This window comes from Primulina tabacum, chromosome 17 (assembly GCF_025594145.1).
Source record: "Primulina tabacum isolate GXHZ01 chromosome 17, ASM2559414v2, whole genome shotgun sequence".
Taxonomy (NCBI): domain Eukaryota; kingdom Viridiplantae; phylum Streptophyta; class Magnoliopsida; order Lamiales; family Gesneriaceae; genus Primulina; species Primulina tabacum.
In genome coordinates, this window is record NC_134566.1 from 27,868,235 (window position 1) to 27,884,770 (window position 16,536).

General features: G+C 30.0%; 1 protein-coding gene across 1 annotated transcript; it reads left to right on the top strand.

The window, feature by feature from the left end:
• The first annotated feature begins 14,374 nt into the window (after positions 1–14,374).
• On the top strand, positions 14,375–15,872 carry LOC142531287 (transcription factor PRE1-like). The gene is made up of 2 exons (XM_075637383.1): positions 14,375–14,655; positions 15,562–15,872. Exons 1-2 carry the CDS (start codon positions 14,518–14,520, stop codon positions 15,709–15,711), a joined length of 288 nt encoding a protein of 95 aa, XP_075493498.1. The 5' UTR covers positions 14,375–14,517; the 3' UTR covers positions 15,712–15,872.
• The last annotated feature ends 664 nt before the right edge of the window (positions 15,873–16,536 follow it).

Sequence of the window (16,536 nt, forward strand, 5' to 3'; positions counted from 1 at the left end):
GTCCACGAGCTTCCAATTCCGACCTGGTTCCTAGGTCGTATTCGGCCATTTGACCTCGAGTTCTCCCGACACTTAACCATAACAAACCTAGATAATCATAAGTCGATTATGATTCAACTGACTATCGATCTGTTCTTGTTCTAGTTTGACTATTAATATTTATATTTTTGGTTGAAGATAACCATATAGGTTTTAAAAATGGAAAAACAAGTTCAGTAATTATTTAAAAAATTAATTTAACTATAAAAGATATAAAAATATTGATTTTAAAAAATAAATGATTGTCAATTACATTTTAACGGGAAAAGTTCACTTTAGTCCTCATATTTTCATACAAAAGCATTTTTGGTCGCTAAACATTTCAACGCAGCACTTTTAGTCCTTAAACTTTGAAAATTGTAACATAATTAGTGATTGCCATTTATTTTTTTGGATAAATATATTAATATTGAAACTTTCATTTTGTATTTTAGTTTTAATTTTTTTTTCCAATTTTAATATTGAAATAAAACATACAAATATCTTTAATATTTTATTATAAAAATAATTTTGATTACTTAATTTAAAAATAATCAAATGTTAACACAGTAAATTTTTTTAAAACATTGAAAGTTCCAATAATCTTATCTTCAAAAAAAAATTTCTTACATTAATATTTAAGCAAAATAAAAAATATATTTATAAAAAAATCTAAAATTTAGTATGTTAACTAACAAAGTTTATAATCATGAAATTTTTTCGCTAAAAAATAATCCATCGTTTATAATTTTTTATTTGAAAATGATTTATCGTGTCATTGTTAACGACAAATTTTAATTAATTTTGATATGTTTATCTAATTTTTATTTGTGCTGCTAATTTATGTACACAATTAATATAAATTTTTTTTCATATATATAATAAATATATTTTTATATTGTAGATGTTCTATTATTTAGTAGCTTCTTTGTCTTTGCCAAAATTTTATTTTCTAAATTTTTTTGTTAAATTTTGGGCCATAAATTATTATAAATATGGTAATTTAGTTCTTATGAGTATATTGAAATATAAATCTAAAAGTGATGAGTGATTTTGTTATATTTTTTAAAATTCAGGGACTAAATATGTCGAATTGAAATGTTTATGGACCAAAAAAATTTAATAAGAAAATACGATGACTACAAATGCAATTCTATCGCATAAATTTAACCTACCATCCCTACATGGGCCTGTACTCGGCCCATATTACATATATAATATTAATCAATTACATACTTAAAAAAAACTTATAAGTAATTATATTTAAATCAAGTAGATAATTTTTTTAAATGAGTCAAAATTTATATATAATTAATTAATTGATAATGATTTGAAAAAATTTATGATTATAATATAAATAACTGAAATATTTTCATTTTTAAACAAATAGATAATACGCGATTTATACTTTATTATCCCATGGTATTTAATTTTAACTATTAGACTTTGATATTATTCGTCTTAAGAATTATATTCAGTAAATTCGAAAACTAATTTTAAAAACCATAAAAAAATAGTCAGCTATAATAATAATTATTATTTTATTAATATTATTATGATGTAGGAATTATTAAAAAACAATTACAATGGTTTAAACATAATTTTTTAAAAAAGAAGGGGCCCAAATGGGCTTTTTGTTTAATTTACAATTATTTGAATCGAATTTTCAATAAAATTAGGCGCTTATGTTGCCCAGCCCATTTAATAAAAGCAGTTGTTCTGCAACAAAAGCCATCTTAAGTCAAGTCATGAAGAGAAACAAAGTTTCACCTTTGATACTTACTGAAAATTTATTGTCCAATTCCAGCAAGTGACACTAGTCCAAACGCAGACTTCAAATTTGTCACGAGCCTGCAATCACGAAGAAAACCGCTAGAATGGGGCCGGGAGGGTGTCCCGTCGTAGCCCCTCCGATGCTCAAGTCAGAGACTGATGATATAAGTCGAGAGCAGCTAAAGGTGCTGCTGAAAAATAAGATAACGAATTCATGAATTGGACGCTCAAACATGGTATTTATAGAAAAATACTTGGGCCTTCTATCTGGGCTAGGAATGGGCCGGGGTTTGATCCTGATATAGAGAGGCTCATTTATGAGGTATCAATCTTTTTTTATGGGGAAATATAATTTCTTAGATAAATATATGCTAGCTAAATACAAAAAATAGAACTGTCAAAAAATGTTAGGCTCGTCAAACCAGCATGTCCCACCAAAACACTGTTCTCCTTTGAGATGCTTTTATTCTAAAATCACTAATTGCAAATACTATGCCACATTTTATCTTTTAATTTGGCAAAAAACAAATTAGATAACAAATCGATTTCAGGTGGTTTCTGTTGAAAATAATATATTTGAATGTTGAAAAAATAATAATTGAATATTTGAATGTTGAAAATAAGAGTTGTAAAAATTAGAAATTTGTGTGTGATGATGTAGGTAATGATGTATTTTATTTTTGGATTATTTGTAAATAAATTTTATAAATAGGCTCACCATTTGTGAAGAAATTCACAATTGAGTAGAGAGAAAAATATTATAAAGTGTGTAGTTTGGTAAATTTTGAAAGTTTGAGATTTTTACTTTTTACCATAAATTTTTACTTTTTCACAACATGTTATCAGCACGAAGTTCTAAAAGTCCTCAATACTTTTCCAAGCTCCAAACAGAAGAAAAAGGTAACAAAAGTAATAATATTTATTTTAATGTTATTTATTTATTGTGTATATATTTAATATGTAATATAATGTTATTATTAGAAATAATAAAAATAAATTTTTCAAAAACTTGTTATAAATCCAGGGAGGATGTTAAGACGACATCCCACACTCCCGGTAAGGGATACGACAAGTATAAAAGTCTATAAGATTTTTAAACAAAATAACTTATGACACCCCATTATAATCATATGATATGATATACATAATTATTTAAACATGACTAATATTATATACACCATATTATTACCATAAAATTATACAAATACATACATTTATTTTTTTGTACACCAACGGTCGTAAACGGTAACAAAACGGCTAGTTTTTGCCCTATAAATATGATCTCACAAACATATTCAATCACTCCAACTTTCTCTTCTTCTCTAAAAATTATTCTTCATCAAATTTTTCGAAGAAAAAAGAAGATGGCTTTCTCAAGGTTATTTTTAATTATTTTGGTTATCATACTCACGAGTCTTTTATTTATCGGAGAATATACTCCTCGTGTGTTTTCTTTATTTTTACAAATGCTTGTACTTGTTGTTTATCCATTACTTTGTATTGCAATATTCATTAACTAATAAAATGCATCGTAATTTTTTTTAGTACCACCATGTCAAATTTGACAAAACTCGAATTTGTTGCGCTCGACATCACGGGCAAAAATTATATGCCATGAACTCTCGATGTAGAAATACATCTTGAGTCATTGGGTCTAAGCGAGACCATTAAAGAAAATGGGATATCTTCATCACAAGAAAAAGCAAAAGCTATAATATTTTTGCGTCGACATCTCGATGAAGGTTTAAAATGTGAATATCTCATCGAAAAAGATCTCATGGCTCTGTGGAAATGATTGAAAGAAAGATTTGAACATATAAGGGAAGTTATACTTCCGACCGCCCGTGATGAATGTAATATGTTAAGATTCCAAGATTTTAAGAAAGTCAGTGATTATAATTCAGCGATGTATCGAATAATCTCGCAGCTAAAATTTTGTGGACATGAGGTTACAGAATCGGAAATGCTTGAAAAAACATTTTCCACGTTTCACGCATCAAATATAACTTTACAGCAACAATATAGAGTGCGTGGATTTACGAGATATTCTGAACTCATCTCCTATCTTCTTGTGGCGGAAAAGAACAACGAGCTGCTAATGAGAAATCATCAGTCCCGACCCACTGGATCAACAACATTTCCAGAAGTAAATGCTGTAAGTAAAAATGAATTTAAACCTAGAAACCAAAATCAAATTCAAAGACAAGGTTTTGGTCGAGGTCGAGGTCGTGGTCGTGGACGTGGACGTGGAATTGGTCGTGGTCGTGGTCGAGGCCGTGGTTTTGAAAACAATAGAGATAGTTATTTTTATAACTCATCTCAAAAGGGCGTCACGAACCACCCACAGAAAAGGCATCATGAGAACATGAGTGTTAATGAAAATCACTCGAAAAGATTTGAAAGTTCTTGTTTCAGATGCGGCACTCCAGGACATTGGTCTCGTATTTGTCGAGCCCCTGAGCACCTTTGCAAGCTCTATAAAGAATCAATAAAGGAGAAAGAAAAAGAGACCAACTTCACTGAACGCAGTGACCGTTTGAGTGATTCAACTCATTTTGATGCTGCTGATTTTATGAATGATTTCTCTGGAAATGATCAATATATTGGTGGGATAGAAATGAACAATATTGATTCTACAGATTTTCTCAATGATTTCTCTGAAAATGAACAATATAATAGTAGAATATAAATGTACAATAATTTATTTTTCATGTATTCATATAATAATATTTTATTGTACAATTATGATATGTGTTATATTTACATATGTATTGTCAGTAATTTTATTTCATTGCATATTTTTTTTTAAGTTCAAATATGGAAAATGCTATGAGCAAAGCCGAAGTTTGCATACCCGATAGTGGTACAACGCACACTATCCTCCGAGATAAAAGATATTTCTTGGAACTAAAACCAACAAAACAACGCTGAATACAATATCAGGTCCTGTAGACTTGATTAAAGGATGTGGTAAAGCACAATTTTTGTTACCTAATGGTACAAAATTTTTGATCAATGATGCTTTATTCACCACAATCGAAAAGAAATCTGTTGAATTTTAATTATATATATTCCCATGGGTATGATACTCAAACAATGAATGAAGGGAATGAGAAATATATGTGTCTTATCACATATAAATCAGGAAAGAAATATGTGATTGAAAAACTATCAATGCTCCCTACTGGATTGCATTATACACATATATGTCCCATTGAATCAAACATGGTAGTTGATAATTCTTCAATATTAACCAATTGGCATGATCGATTAGGACATCCTGGTTCAACAATGATGCGAAGAATTATAGAAAATACACATGGTCATCCGCTGAAAGACCAGAAGATCTTTCAGAATAATAAGTTTCAATGTAAAGCATGTTCTCTTGGAAAACTTATTATAAGACCATCACCAGTTAAAGTCCAAACTGAATCATGAATGTTTCTTGAACGTATTCAGTGTGATATTTGTGGACCAATCCATCCACCATGTGGACCATGCAGATACTTTATGGTATTGATTGATGCCTCCAGCAGATGGTCACATGTATGTTTATTGTCAACTCGAAATGTTGCATTTGCAAGATTACTTGCTCAAATAATAAAATTGAGGAATCAATTTCCCGATTATACAATCAAGAAAATTAGACTTGATAATGCTGGTGAATTTACTTCCCAGACTTTCAATGATTATTGTATGTCTATGGGAATCATTGTTGAGCATCCTGTTGCTCATGTACATACACAGAATGGATTGGCTGAACCATTGATTAAACGTCCAATGATTATGAAAACAAAGCTCCCTATTTCTATATGAGGACATGCAATTTTACACGCTGCTTCATTAATTCGCATCAGACCAAGTGCATATCATAAATACTCCCCATTGCAGCTTGCATTTGGTAAAGAACCATACATTTCTCATCTGAGAATTTTTGGATGTATGGTGTATGTGCCTATTGCACCACCGCAACGAAAGAAAATGGGACCTCAAAGAAAGGTTGGAATTTATATCGGTTATGATAGTCCATCAATCATTCGATATCTTGAACCTCAGACAGGCGACGTGTTCACAACACGTTTTGCTGATTGTCATTTTAATGAGGAAATCTTCCCAATGTTAGGGGGAGAACAGAAACATACCGAAAAGAAAATTACATGGTATGTGTCATCATTGTTACATCTGGATCCAAGAACAAAACAATGTGAAAAAAAGAATAGCAAATCAAATACCAGATGCATTTGCAGACACAAAAGGGGTAACTAAATCATATATACATGCTGCAAATGCCCCTGCTCGAATTGAAATTCCGAAGAAACAAATTGAAGATACTCATGATGTCATTAAACGCCTGAAGCGTGGAAGGCCAGTTGGTTCCAAGGATAAAAATCCTCGAAAAAAAAAATTCATAGAGAAACACGATGATCACAAAAGAGAAAATGATGTTCCTGAAGAAACACATGATAATCACAAAATAGAGAATAATGTTTCTGAAGAAACACATGATAATCACAAAATAGAGAATGATGTTTCTGAAGAAACACATGATAATGAAAATGTTCTGTCGGAAACACAAACTGAAGAGAATCGTGAAATATCTATCAATTACATTAATACTGGAAAAATATGGAACCGAAAAGATATAGAAGAAATTGATGATATATTTTCTTATAATGTGACAATCGACATCATAAATGATAATGAAGATTATGAACCAAAATCTTTTGGTGAATGTAAAAATCGGCAGAATTGGATAAAATGGAAAGAAGCCATATATGTTGAATTGGATTCGCTAAATAAACGTAATGTTTTTGGACCTATAGTCCTTACACATGAAGGTGTAAAACCTGTTGGATACAAATGAGTTTATATTCGAAAGCGAAATGAGAAAAATGAAATAGTAAGATATAAAGCTCGACTTGTTGCACAAGGTTTTTCTCAAAGGCCTGGAATTGATTATGAAGAAACGTATTCTCCCGTGATGGATGCAATTACGTTTCGGTATTTGATTAGCTTGGCGGTATCTGAAAATTTAGAAATGCGTCTTATGGATGTTGTTACAGCTTACTTATATGGATCACTTGATAGTAATATATATATATATGAAAATCCCTGAAGGATTTAAGATGCCTGAAGCACAAAGTTCAAAACCCAGAGAATGTTATTCTGTGAAATTACAAAGATCATTATATGGGTTAAAGCAATCCGGTCGAATGTGGTATAATCGACTAAGTGATCACTTGATGAAAAATAGATATGTAAATAATTCAATATGTCATTGTGTTTTCATTAAGAAAACAACATCCGGATGCGTAATTATTGCTGTATATGTTGATGATTTAAACATCATTGGAACGAATAAGGAAATTCAAGAAGTTGTATCATACTTGAAGGAAGAATTTGAAATGAAGGATCTTGGAAAAACCAAGTATTGTCTGGGTTTACAAATTGAACAAAAAGAATGTGGAATGTTTGTTCACCAGACAAATTATACAGAAAAGATCCTTAAACGTTTTAATATGGATAAATCAAATCCTTTAAGTACTCCAATGGTTGTTAGATCAATAAACATAGAAAAGGATCCATTCCGTCCATGTGAAGATGATGAAGATATTCTTGGTCCAGAAGTACCATATCTAAGTGCTATCGGTGCCCTTATGTATCTTACAAATTGTACAAGGCCTGATATATCTTTTGCCGTAAATTTGTTGGCAAGATTTAGCATATATCCAACAAAGAGACACTGGAACGGAATTAAACATATATCCCGTTATCTACGAGGAACGACAGACTTGGGACTTTTGTATTCAAAAGATGCTAATCCAATTATAATTGGTTATGCCGATGCTGGATACTTATCTGATCCACACAAGGCTCGTTCCCAAACTGGATATGTATTTACTCGTGGAGGCACTGCAATTTCTTGGCGTTCACAGAAACAAACGCTCGTAACAACTTCATCAAATCATGCCGAGATTATTGCACTACATGAAGCAATTCGTGAATGTGTGTGGTTAAAATCAATGATCCAACATATCTAAATCTCATGCGGATTATCATTCGACGAGAAGCCTGTGATACTATATGAAGATAATGTTGCATGTGTTGCTCAAATGAAAGAGGGATACATAAAAAGCGACAGAACTAAACATATTCTTCCTAAGTTCTTCGCATTCACTAAGGAGCTAGAGAAGAATAAATGTATTGATGTTCGTCACATTCAATCAAGTGAAAACTCATCAGATCTCTTCACAAAGGCACTTCCTACGTCAATATTCAGAAAGCACATATATAATATTGGGATGCGCAATCTACGAAATTTGTGAAGAATTGTTCGTGTCAACATGAGGGGGAGTTTACGTGACTGCACTCTTTTTATCTTACTATGGTTTTTATCCCAATGGGTTTTTCCTAGTAAGGTTTTTAACGAGGCAGTACAAAAACACGTAATGAAGACATCATCGTATCATGATCATCATCACAAGGGGGAGTATTGAAAATAATATATTTGAATGTTGAAAAAATAATAGTTGAATATTTGAATGTTGAAAATAAGAGTTGTAAAAATTAGAAATTTGTGTGTGATGATGTAGGTAATGATGTATTTTATTTTTGGATTATTTGTAAAGAAATTCTATAAATAGGCTCACCATTTGTGAAGAAATTCACAATTGAGTAGAGAGAAAAATATTATAAAGTGTGTAGTTTGGTAAATTTTGAGAGTTTGAGATTTTTACTTTTTACTATAAATTTTTACTTTTTCACAACAGTTTCAAATTTTATTCATTATCCAAGATTGCTCATTTGGTTAAATTTCAAATTAATTTTTTTTTTTGAGAAGTTGTATTCAAACTGTGTTAAAGCACGTTTACCAACAATTTATGGAATTGATTTTTAAAATGTTGTATTACAATCAGTGTTTTCATAACTGGACCGACAATAGAACTGATTTATCTTAAAAAAATTGCTCAACCACATATATTTATCTAAGTTCAAAATATAAACAATATACTCATAATAAAAAATAACAATATTTTTTTATAAAAATAAATAAATCAAACTAAGGTAGATTATTACTAAAATAATATTTTTAATAAAATTCAAAATCAAAATAACACACACACACATACACATAGATGTGCACGGTAGGTGTGCAGCATATCAAAACTGATATATATATATATATATAGAAATGAAAATAATGTGATTCAATCGATGCAACTTTCAAATTTTCCCCGTATTATCCAACAAATACTTCCTCTCTCGATATAGAATTGACAAAGTAGGCTAAAGATTCTTAACCAATATTTTAAGGAGCAAAGCTAAAAATCCCATAAAAATTTATTTATTTTTTAATCTAAGAAATACATTGTTTTGTGTAATAAAATACACTTGATTTACCATTATGGACGCAATTTTAGTCTACAAGCACCATAATTTTACCTCCGTGGGGCAATTTAATGTGTACTTTTTCCGCTTTTTTTCTTTTTTTTTTTATTATGGTCACATGGGCCATGGTATATGTAAACATTCCAAATGTGGCCCATAATACCGACCACGTAAAATTGGGTTTCGAACAACAGGCCCGGATCTTTGGACGGGCCTAAATGGGTTACTTTTAACACCTTATCCAATGCAACTAAAATGGAATTAAAATAGGAAACATGGCCCAATCTAATTAGGCCATGGCGCCTAAATTTTATTTGCATATAATATAATATAATATATTATTAACATTAATGTTCTAAAAATATAATACCCATTTGTGTAATTAAGAGATTTGCTCCTTTCTTAAGGAAAAATGAGTTGCAATTCTCGTAAAGGTAAAAACTTGTGTGAGATGGTTTCACGGGTCGTATTTTATGAGACGGATCTCTTATTTGGGTCATCCATAAAAAAATATTGTTTTTTATGCTAAGGCATAGTTTGGTACACATGATAGGATAAACATGTGATATATAATATAATGATAAGTTAATGATAAATAAGATGTATGATATTATATTTAATGTTTGGTATGATTTTAATAAGCATGATTAAATTTATATATTAGATTGTACGACAAAATTAACCTTATCATAATAAATTTTATAATTTCAAAGTTATTGCTTGAGTTCATATTTCTTATATGTTCATGCGCCGACAGTGCTTGTATGATTTATTTTTTTACTTAATTTTATATATTATATAATATGATAATTGAGCACTTAATTTTGTGAGTCAAGTCAAATATAAAATTTTAAGGTTAATCGCGTGATACTAATAATTTTATTGAGATTTATACAAATCATTTATATAATTATCTCGAGTTCATTTATATAATTATCATATTATATAATATATAAAAATAAATAAAAATATTTATTTGATTTTAATTTCTACCTACAAGTGAAATGAGAGAACAATAGGGTTTATGATTTTTATATATTGAGGGCAATTAAGTCATTCGTGGTGTTTTTATCATAAGATTAAAATTATCGCATCTCATAAAAGAGATATTTTATCCCTATATAAAATTATTTATCACGGGCCCATTATATTTTCATGAACTTTCTAAAAAGGTACCAAACGTGAGATAAGGAGGATTATTTATCAATCTCTCTCTTATCTCATATACCAAACTATACCTAAAAGTATTATTTTTTATTGTGAATATCGGTAGGGTTGACCCATCTTACAGATAAAGATTCGTGAAACCGTCTCACAAGAGACTTATTCTCTCGTAAAATATTAGAAATATTGAATATGGGCATTCTAAATTTCTAACATTTATATTTTGAAAACTATTGATTGAATAAGATATGAGTGTCTCTGCCTGATTTCGATTATTTGTATTTAATTACATTGCAATCAAAAATAGACTTTTAGGATAGAAATTGAAACGTGGCAGTTATGAAAAATTAGCATCAATTATACTTTAAGGTAAAACAACAAGTTCTTAATCTTAAGATTGGTATCAAAAATTTGACGTGACTGGTTCTAAAAAGTGGAAATTTAGTAAAATTATAGCCATGTAGGAGACATGATAAGAGAGAAATAAAAAATATGATGTGTGAGTTGATGTACGATTCAGAAGATTTAAGCTGCACATCTAGCATCCATTATAACTCTCGATAAAGCAGTAGACAACACATGATCCAACAATTTATGTATAATGAATTTGCAAATTAAATTAAAAGTCACTGGAAATTGGGAGAAATTTAATGTGAGTAGGAAGTAGGAAATTATGTTGGTTGGGGTCATAAAATTTATAAATGACATGTGAGTAGGGGTCGACATGGGATCAAACAACCTCGTGGTCATGTCTCCACTATTCGTTCCTAATATATATATATATCGCAAACCCGAGTGAAAATATTTATATTATTTTTATACTTGAATTTTTGTACAAGTGAATTTGATGTATAATTACGCTCATAAAATTACAGAACAGATGCTAACTTTCTGTTATACTAGTCTAAAAGTTAGCTAGTAGTAATCATATCACTTCATTCTTTTAAACTGTGCATCAGTCTATGCGTCACGTACAGATCGCTCTCACATCATAAACAATTAATACAAATTACATCCCACATAAATAAAGAGAAAATATTATAAGATATTCTTTTTTAGATAGGTGAATCGAGACATCATCTCAAATTTAAATCAATCATTGACAGAATGCTCATTTTAGAGCACAAAGTTTGAATTAGTTAAATCGGACCTGAATATTATATTTGGTACAAAAACAAATTCTTATTGATGAATGACTGATTTATACAGAGAACTTCCCCTATTTATCAGCAATTCTGTAAATATTTAATGGACGAGGACTTCTGTCGTCTTTATTACCTCTCTTTACCTTAACGTTAAGTTATTTGTTAATTCATTTATTGTTTACATGACTTCCGGCAGATAAAGTAGCTATCAAAGCTATGGTTGTCAATCGAGCAGGTGATTTTTTAGACTCTTGCCTAGGTGAGAAGGTGAAGCTGCTCCTACGGTCCGCTTAACGAGGAATAAAAAAAGGACTAGAGCAAGTTGGGTTGGGGTAAAGAGCCATAAGCGCAGTGGGAGGGGATGACAGAGAACGTGCTCATACGATTCATAGAAGGATATGCTAAACTACTTGATTGTTGGGAACTTTGACTCCTTTCTATTCGAAATATACTTTTATAGGAGCATTACAATCTGCTGCTCAAAGGATCTCTTATGAAGTCTCTATTGGTTTTATTCTTATTGTGCGCCTTGTTAGTGCGTTTGGATCCGCAAAGACAATTGCTAGCCTGTTCTCCTAACCCAACCTGGGAATGATAAATTAAAATACGCAAAATCTCGTCGAAAGGCTCATTTTGAGTTGTGAGTCATATGGCAGGCATCTTTTTCTGCTCAAGGGCTGGGGCCCAAGGGTCCTGGTACTATCCAGGTGCGAAGAAACCCAGAGGAACTGCAATGAGCATAAATCTCTTTTACAGGCCTAAACGATATCTAGAATTCTTGTAGATAAAATGAAACAATAAATGTAATATTAGGTCTATTGTGGAACAGTTATCCGTGAGACGAGTCAACATTGTTCATATTTACGATGATAAATACTATTTTGGCTACATCGGTTGATCTTCACCCGACGCAACTGTTTCCACAAGATGGATGAGCCCTCGTTTGAAATCTAGGGGCCTACCTCGTTCTTCTTTCGAGAAGAGTAGTTGATTATCTATCGGGTGATCTATATTCGATGAAGTATAGAATGAGTCATGGTTTGTATAGAATGAGTCATGGTTTATATATGGTCGAAGAAAAATCTCAATCATACAAAAAAATTGTTCCAATATGATTACATCTTATACCAAAAAAAAATACATAAGTTATTATTTATATCAGTTTTAATATACACGTACGTATCGAGTATCATGACATTCTGAAATACGTAACGAACTTTATACGTGCGTACAACACATGGATAGGTAGATATTTTCTAAAATAAACACACACAGTATTGTTGTTAATTTGATAAAATAACTAGTTGAGCATATGTTTTTTTTTATGTATTTTATTTACTGTAAAATTGAGTTATTTATTTCTCTAGTTTTCCATTTTTCACTGTTTAATTAATTAATTAACATGCTCGTGATATTAGTTGCCGGGCATAGACATATATATCGTGCTTGCTATGGTACTTACATTGTGGGCCTTCGTGTGCCTCTCTCGATATACATCACCATGTGATAATCCATTCCACACTTATTTCACAAAGTATCACTGAAATTTCCGTGACAATTATTATTAGACAAAATTGATTCTGTAAGTCGGATTTTATACGTTTTTTGTCGTTCAATACGTCAAAATTTGGTTTTAGTACAATAAATCATTATTATTATTATTTGTATATTCAATACAATTTTCGCTGACATGATATAAGAAATGTCTGACATAATGTTACATATTACGGACATGCTAATAAGATTAAGTTTTGATAACTTAAAATACGCAAAGTTTATGTTTTTCTCTCTATTTATCAAATTAAGGCACTTAGAGGTTTTACCATTTTTTGTTTACAAAAGTACCTTAATCAAATTTCAAGAGTCTATGGCGTCTGAAACAACAAAAAACAAATACTAAAAACGTAAAACAAAACAAACTTTATTAAAAATATTTTTAAAAATAAAATTATTCGATAAAATAACATAAAATTATATATATATATATATATATATATATATTTATTTGGTATCTCATGAGACGGTCTCACGGATTTTTATCTGTGAGACGAATCAATCCTACCGATATTCACAATAAAAAGTAATACTTTTATCATAAAAAGTAATATTTTTTTATAGATGACCCAAAGATCCATCTCACAGATACGACCCGTGAGACCGTCTCACATAAGTTTTTGTCATATATATAAAATGTGGTCAAGATACATGAATATGTTAATGATAATAAAATCCCATTAGATCATGCATGCTTTCCGCGGACCTTTGATTTCCCCGAATTTCACTCACCTGGTTACAAGACAGTAAGCATTAACATATTATCTTAACTTTGACTTTCCCATCAGAATCACCATGCAGGATTCCATCTTCCGAAACCTCTGCAGAAGTAAAATATTTGTCCGACGATTAAGAGTTTTGTTAGATTATCGTCGATTTTATGAGACATATATTTTATTTGAGTCATTCATAAATATTTTCTTCAACAACTATCATTTAATAATCTCTTAATCCTCCAACGACTTTAATTACATCACTAACAAGCAATTTCTACCCACACGCACGCACCTATGTAACTCATTAATTATTCTATGAAATTTATGCCGAACTCCTAGAGCTTAGAGTCGATTAATTAATCAATTTTTGGAGTTATTTTTCTCTTAATCTTGAAAATTAGAAAATAAAAAATGTTTTATTTTAAAAAAAATAAGTTATTCCTCCCGATGCACTTGTCTTGTTCACACCCAACATCACCATCTTATTTTATTGCACTAATTAATCCCCCTTTTTCTTGTTATCTCTTTCATTTGTGGTCCTTCCTACTTCACAAACTCTTCCAATTTATACTTTTCTAACCTCAAAATTTTTAATTATAAATACACTTGTCTTCTTCTTCCCATGCTACACTAAAATCCCCTTCTCCTAGATATTTCTTCTTTCTTGCATATATTGTACCAACTTTTATTTAAATATTCATTCAATTTCCGGCATAATTAAAGATTTAACTTTGTAAAATTATTACAGTACTTTAAGGATGTCTAGTAGGAGGTCAAGAGCACAGTCAGCAGCAGGGAGTTCAAGAATATCAGATAATCAGATCATTGAACTTGTCTCCAAATTGCATCAACTCCTTCCTGAGATTAATCGAAGCAACGGTCGTCGATCCAACAAGGTACGTACATAGAACATTAATATATATATATATATATATATATATATATGAATGTATGTATACATTTATATTTCATGTTATTATACATTTATTTAGTCTGAAACTTAGGTTATACGCACAAAAATAATGAGAGCTCGATGAAAATTTTACAGGAGTGGCGTATAAATTTTGGGTTTTTTCCCCTTCTTTTTAATAAAAGAGGGGCAAAACCATTTTAATTTTGGATACACGTAATGCAAAGTCCATGCAACAGTGTTAAATTTTTTTAAAAAAAGTTGCATTTATAAATGTATTCCACTTATTTTGACGTCAATGAGATTTGTTTATATATATATATATATATATGTAAAATCATAAAATTTGAGGAAACTTTTAGGGAAATCTTTATAAATTATGCCTGTGGAAGTATTTACCCAAGTAAGGTTTGGTCTGTGGAAGTCAAAGTTCATTAAATTATCTTCCTTGTAGGGAAAATATGTTAGCATCAATTCTTTAGGGTTAGAGACATATATATCAGCATATCACATGTCTGGATTAAGACTATCCCACTAGATCAAATTTTACATTGTCTCAATTCTTGACTCATTAATGTCATAGTCGACATTTCGACTACGATAGTCGAATTTGCCACACCCGAGGAAAATCAAAAGAACACGAAACTTCAACTTTCCTATTTAAAATCAGTACTGTTTCAAAAATCTATTTTCCTAAAATTATAAACACAAATAATCAGAAAGTGAGATATGAATAGAGTACGTGTGCTCACGATTTGAAAACATATTGTCGCTTTAAAAAAATATTATTGATTTTTATAGTAGATTTAATACAATTTTCGGTTATCCGATCACGAATTATGTAACGAATAAAGGGATTTAAATTATATTTATTTATTTATTTATGAAACAGGCATCGGCAAACAAAGTTCTTCAAGAAACTTGCAACTACATTAAGAACTTGCACAAAGAGGTGGATAATTTGAGTGATAGGCTATCCCAGTTGCTGTCCACCGTAGATGCCGATAGCCCCGAGGCCGCGATTATTAGGACTTTGATTTAATCATGAAATATTATAGGTGATTAATTAATTAATCTTAGATGAAAATTTGATTGATTAATTAATTAATTATTAATATGAATAGCTACCTAGATCTTATATATTGTACGAGGGGCCTCTTAATAAATATGCCAATCACTAATCAGATCTGAGATTTTTATTTATCAGGGGTGATTTTCATAATCACATATATATGGTGTAATTATAAATTATTAAGTTATTTATAATAATGGGATCGTACTTTGCTAAGATAGTTTAAGATCACATTAGTTTCAATCAACTATGAATTATATTAATATATTTGTGTATGTATGTAATTAACAATTTAGATTAAAAGATAAGAGTACAAATATTTATAATTATTTCACTAAAAACAAATTTACTCGAGAAACTTAAATCTATAATGATATATACAATAATTACGATCTATACAAATATTTACAATTCTTTTTGTAATTCATTAAAACTAATTAACTATTATAAATAAAAATAAAAATAATTATTTGAAAGGAAAAAATCATATTAAATTTCACTACAATATATTTTTGAATAAAAAAAAATACTAACATTAATAATAATGTCACTATACTTAAAAAATGTTAGAAAGTATTATACTTAAACTATTTGTCAACATATTCATGAAAAATTACTCAAGATATAGTAAATAAATACATTTATCTAAATTAGTTTGAATAAGTCTCATGTGAGATAATCTCACAAATATATATGAATAAGATGGGTCGACTTGGTCCATATATTGAGTGAAAAATAATGATGTTTACATAAGATAATATTTTTCATGATTCGGGTCAGGTATAAGATCCGTAT

What these genes read in the sequence shown, in the direction of transcription:
- LOC142531287 (XM_075637383.1), top strand. Translation starts at nt 14,518, where the DNA reads ATGTCTAGTAGGAGGTCAAGAGCACAGTCAGCAGCAGGGAGTTCAAGA. An exon ending in ACGGTCGTCGATCCAACAAG is followed by an intron (nt 14,656 to 15,561) that starts GTACGTACATAG and finishes TTTATGAAACAG; the next exon opens with GCATCGGCAAACAAAGTTCT.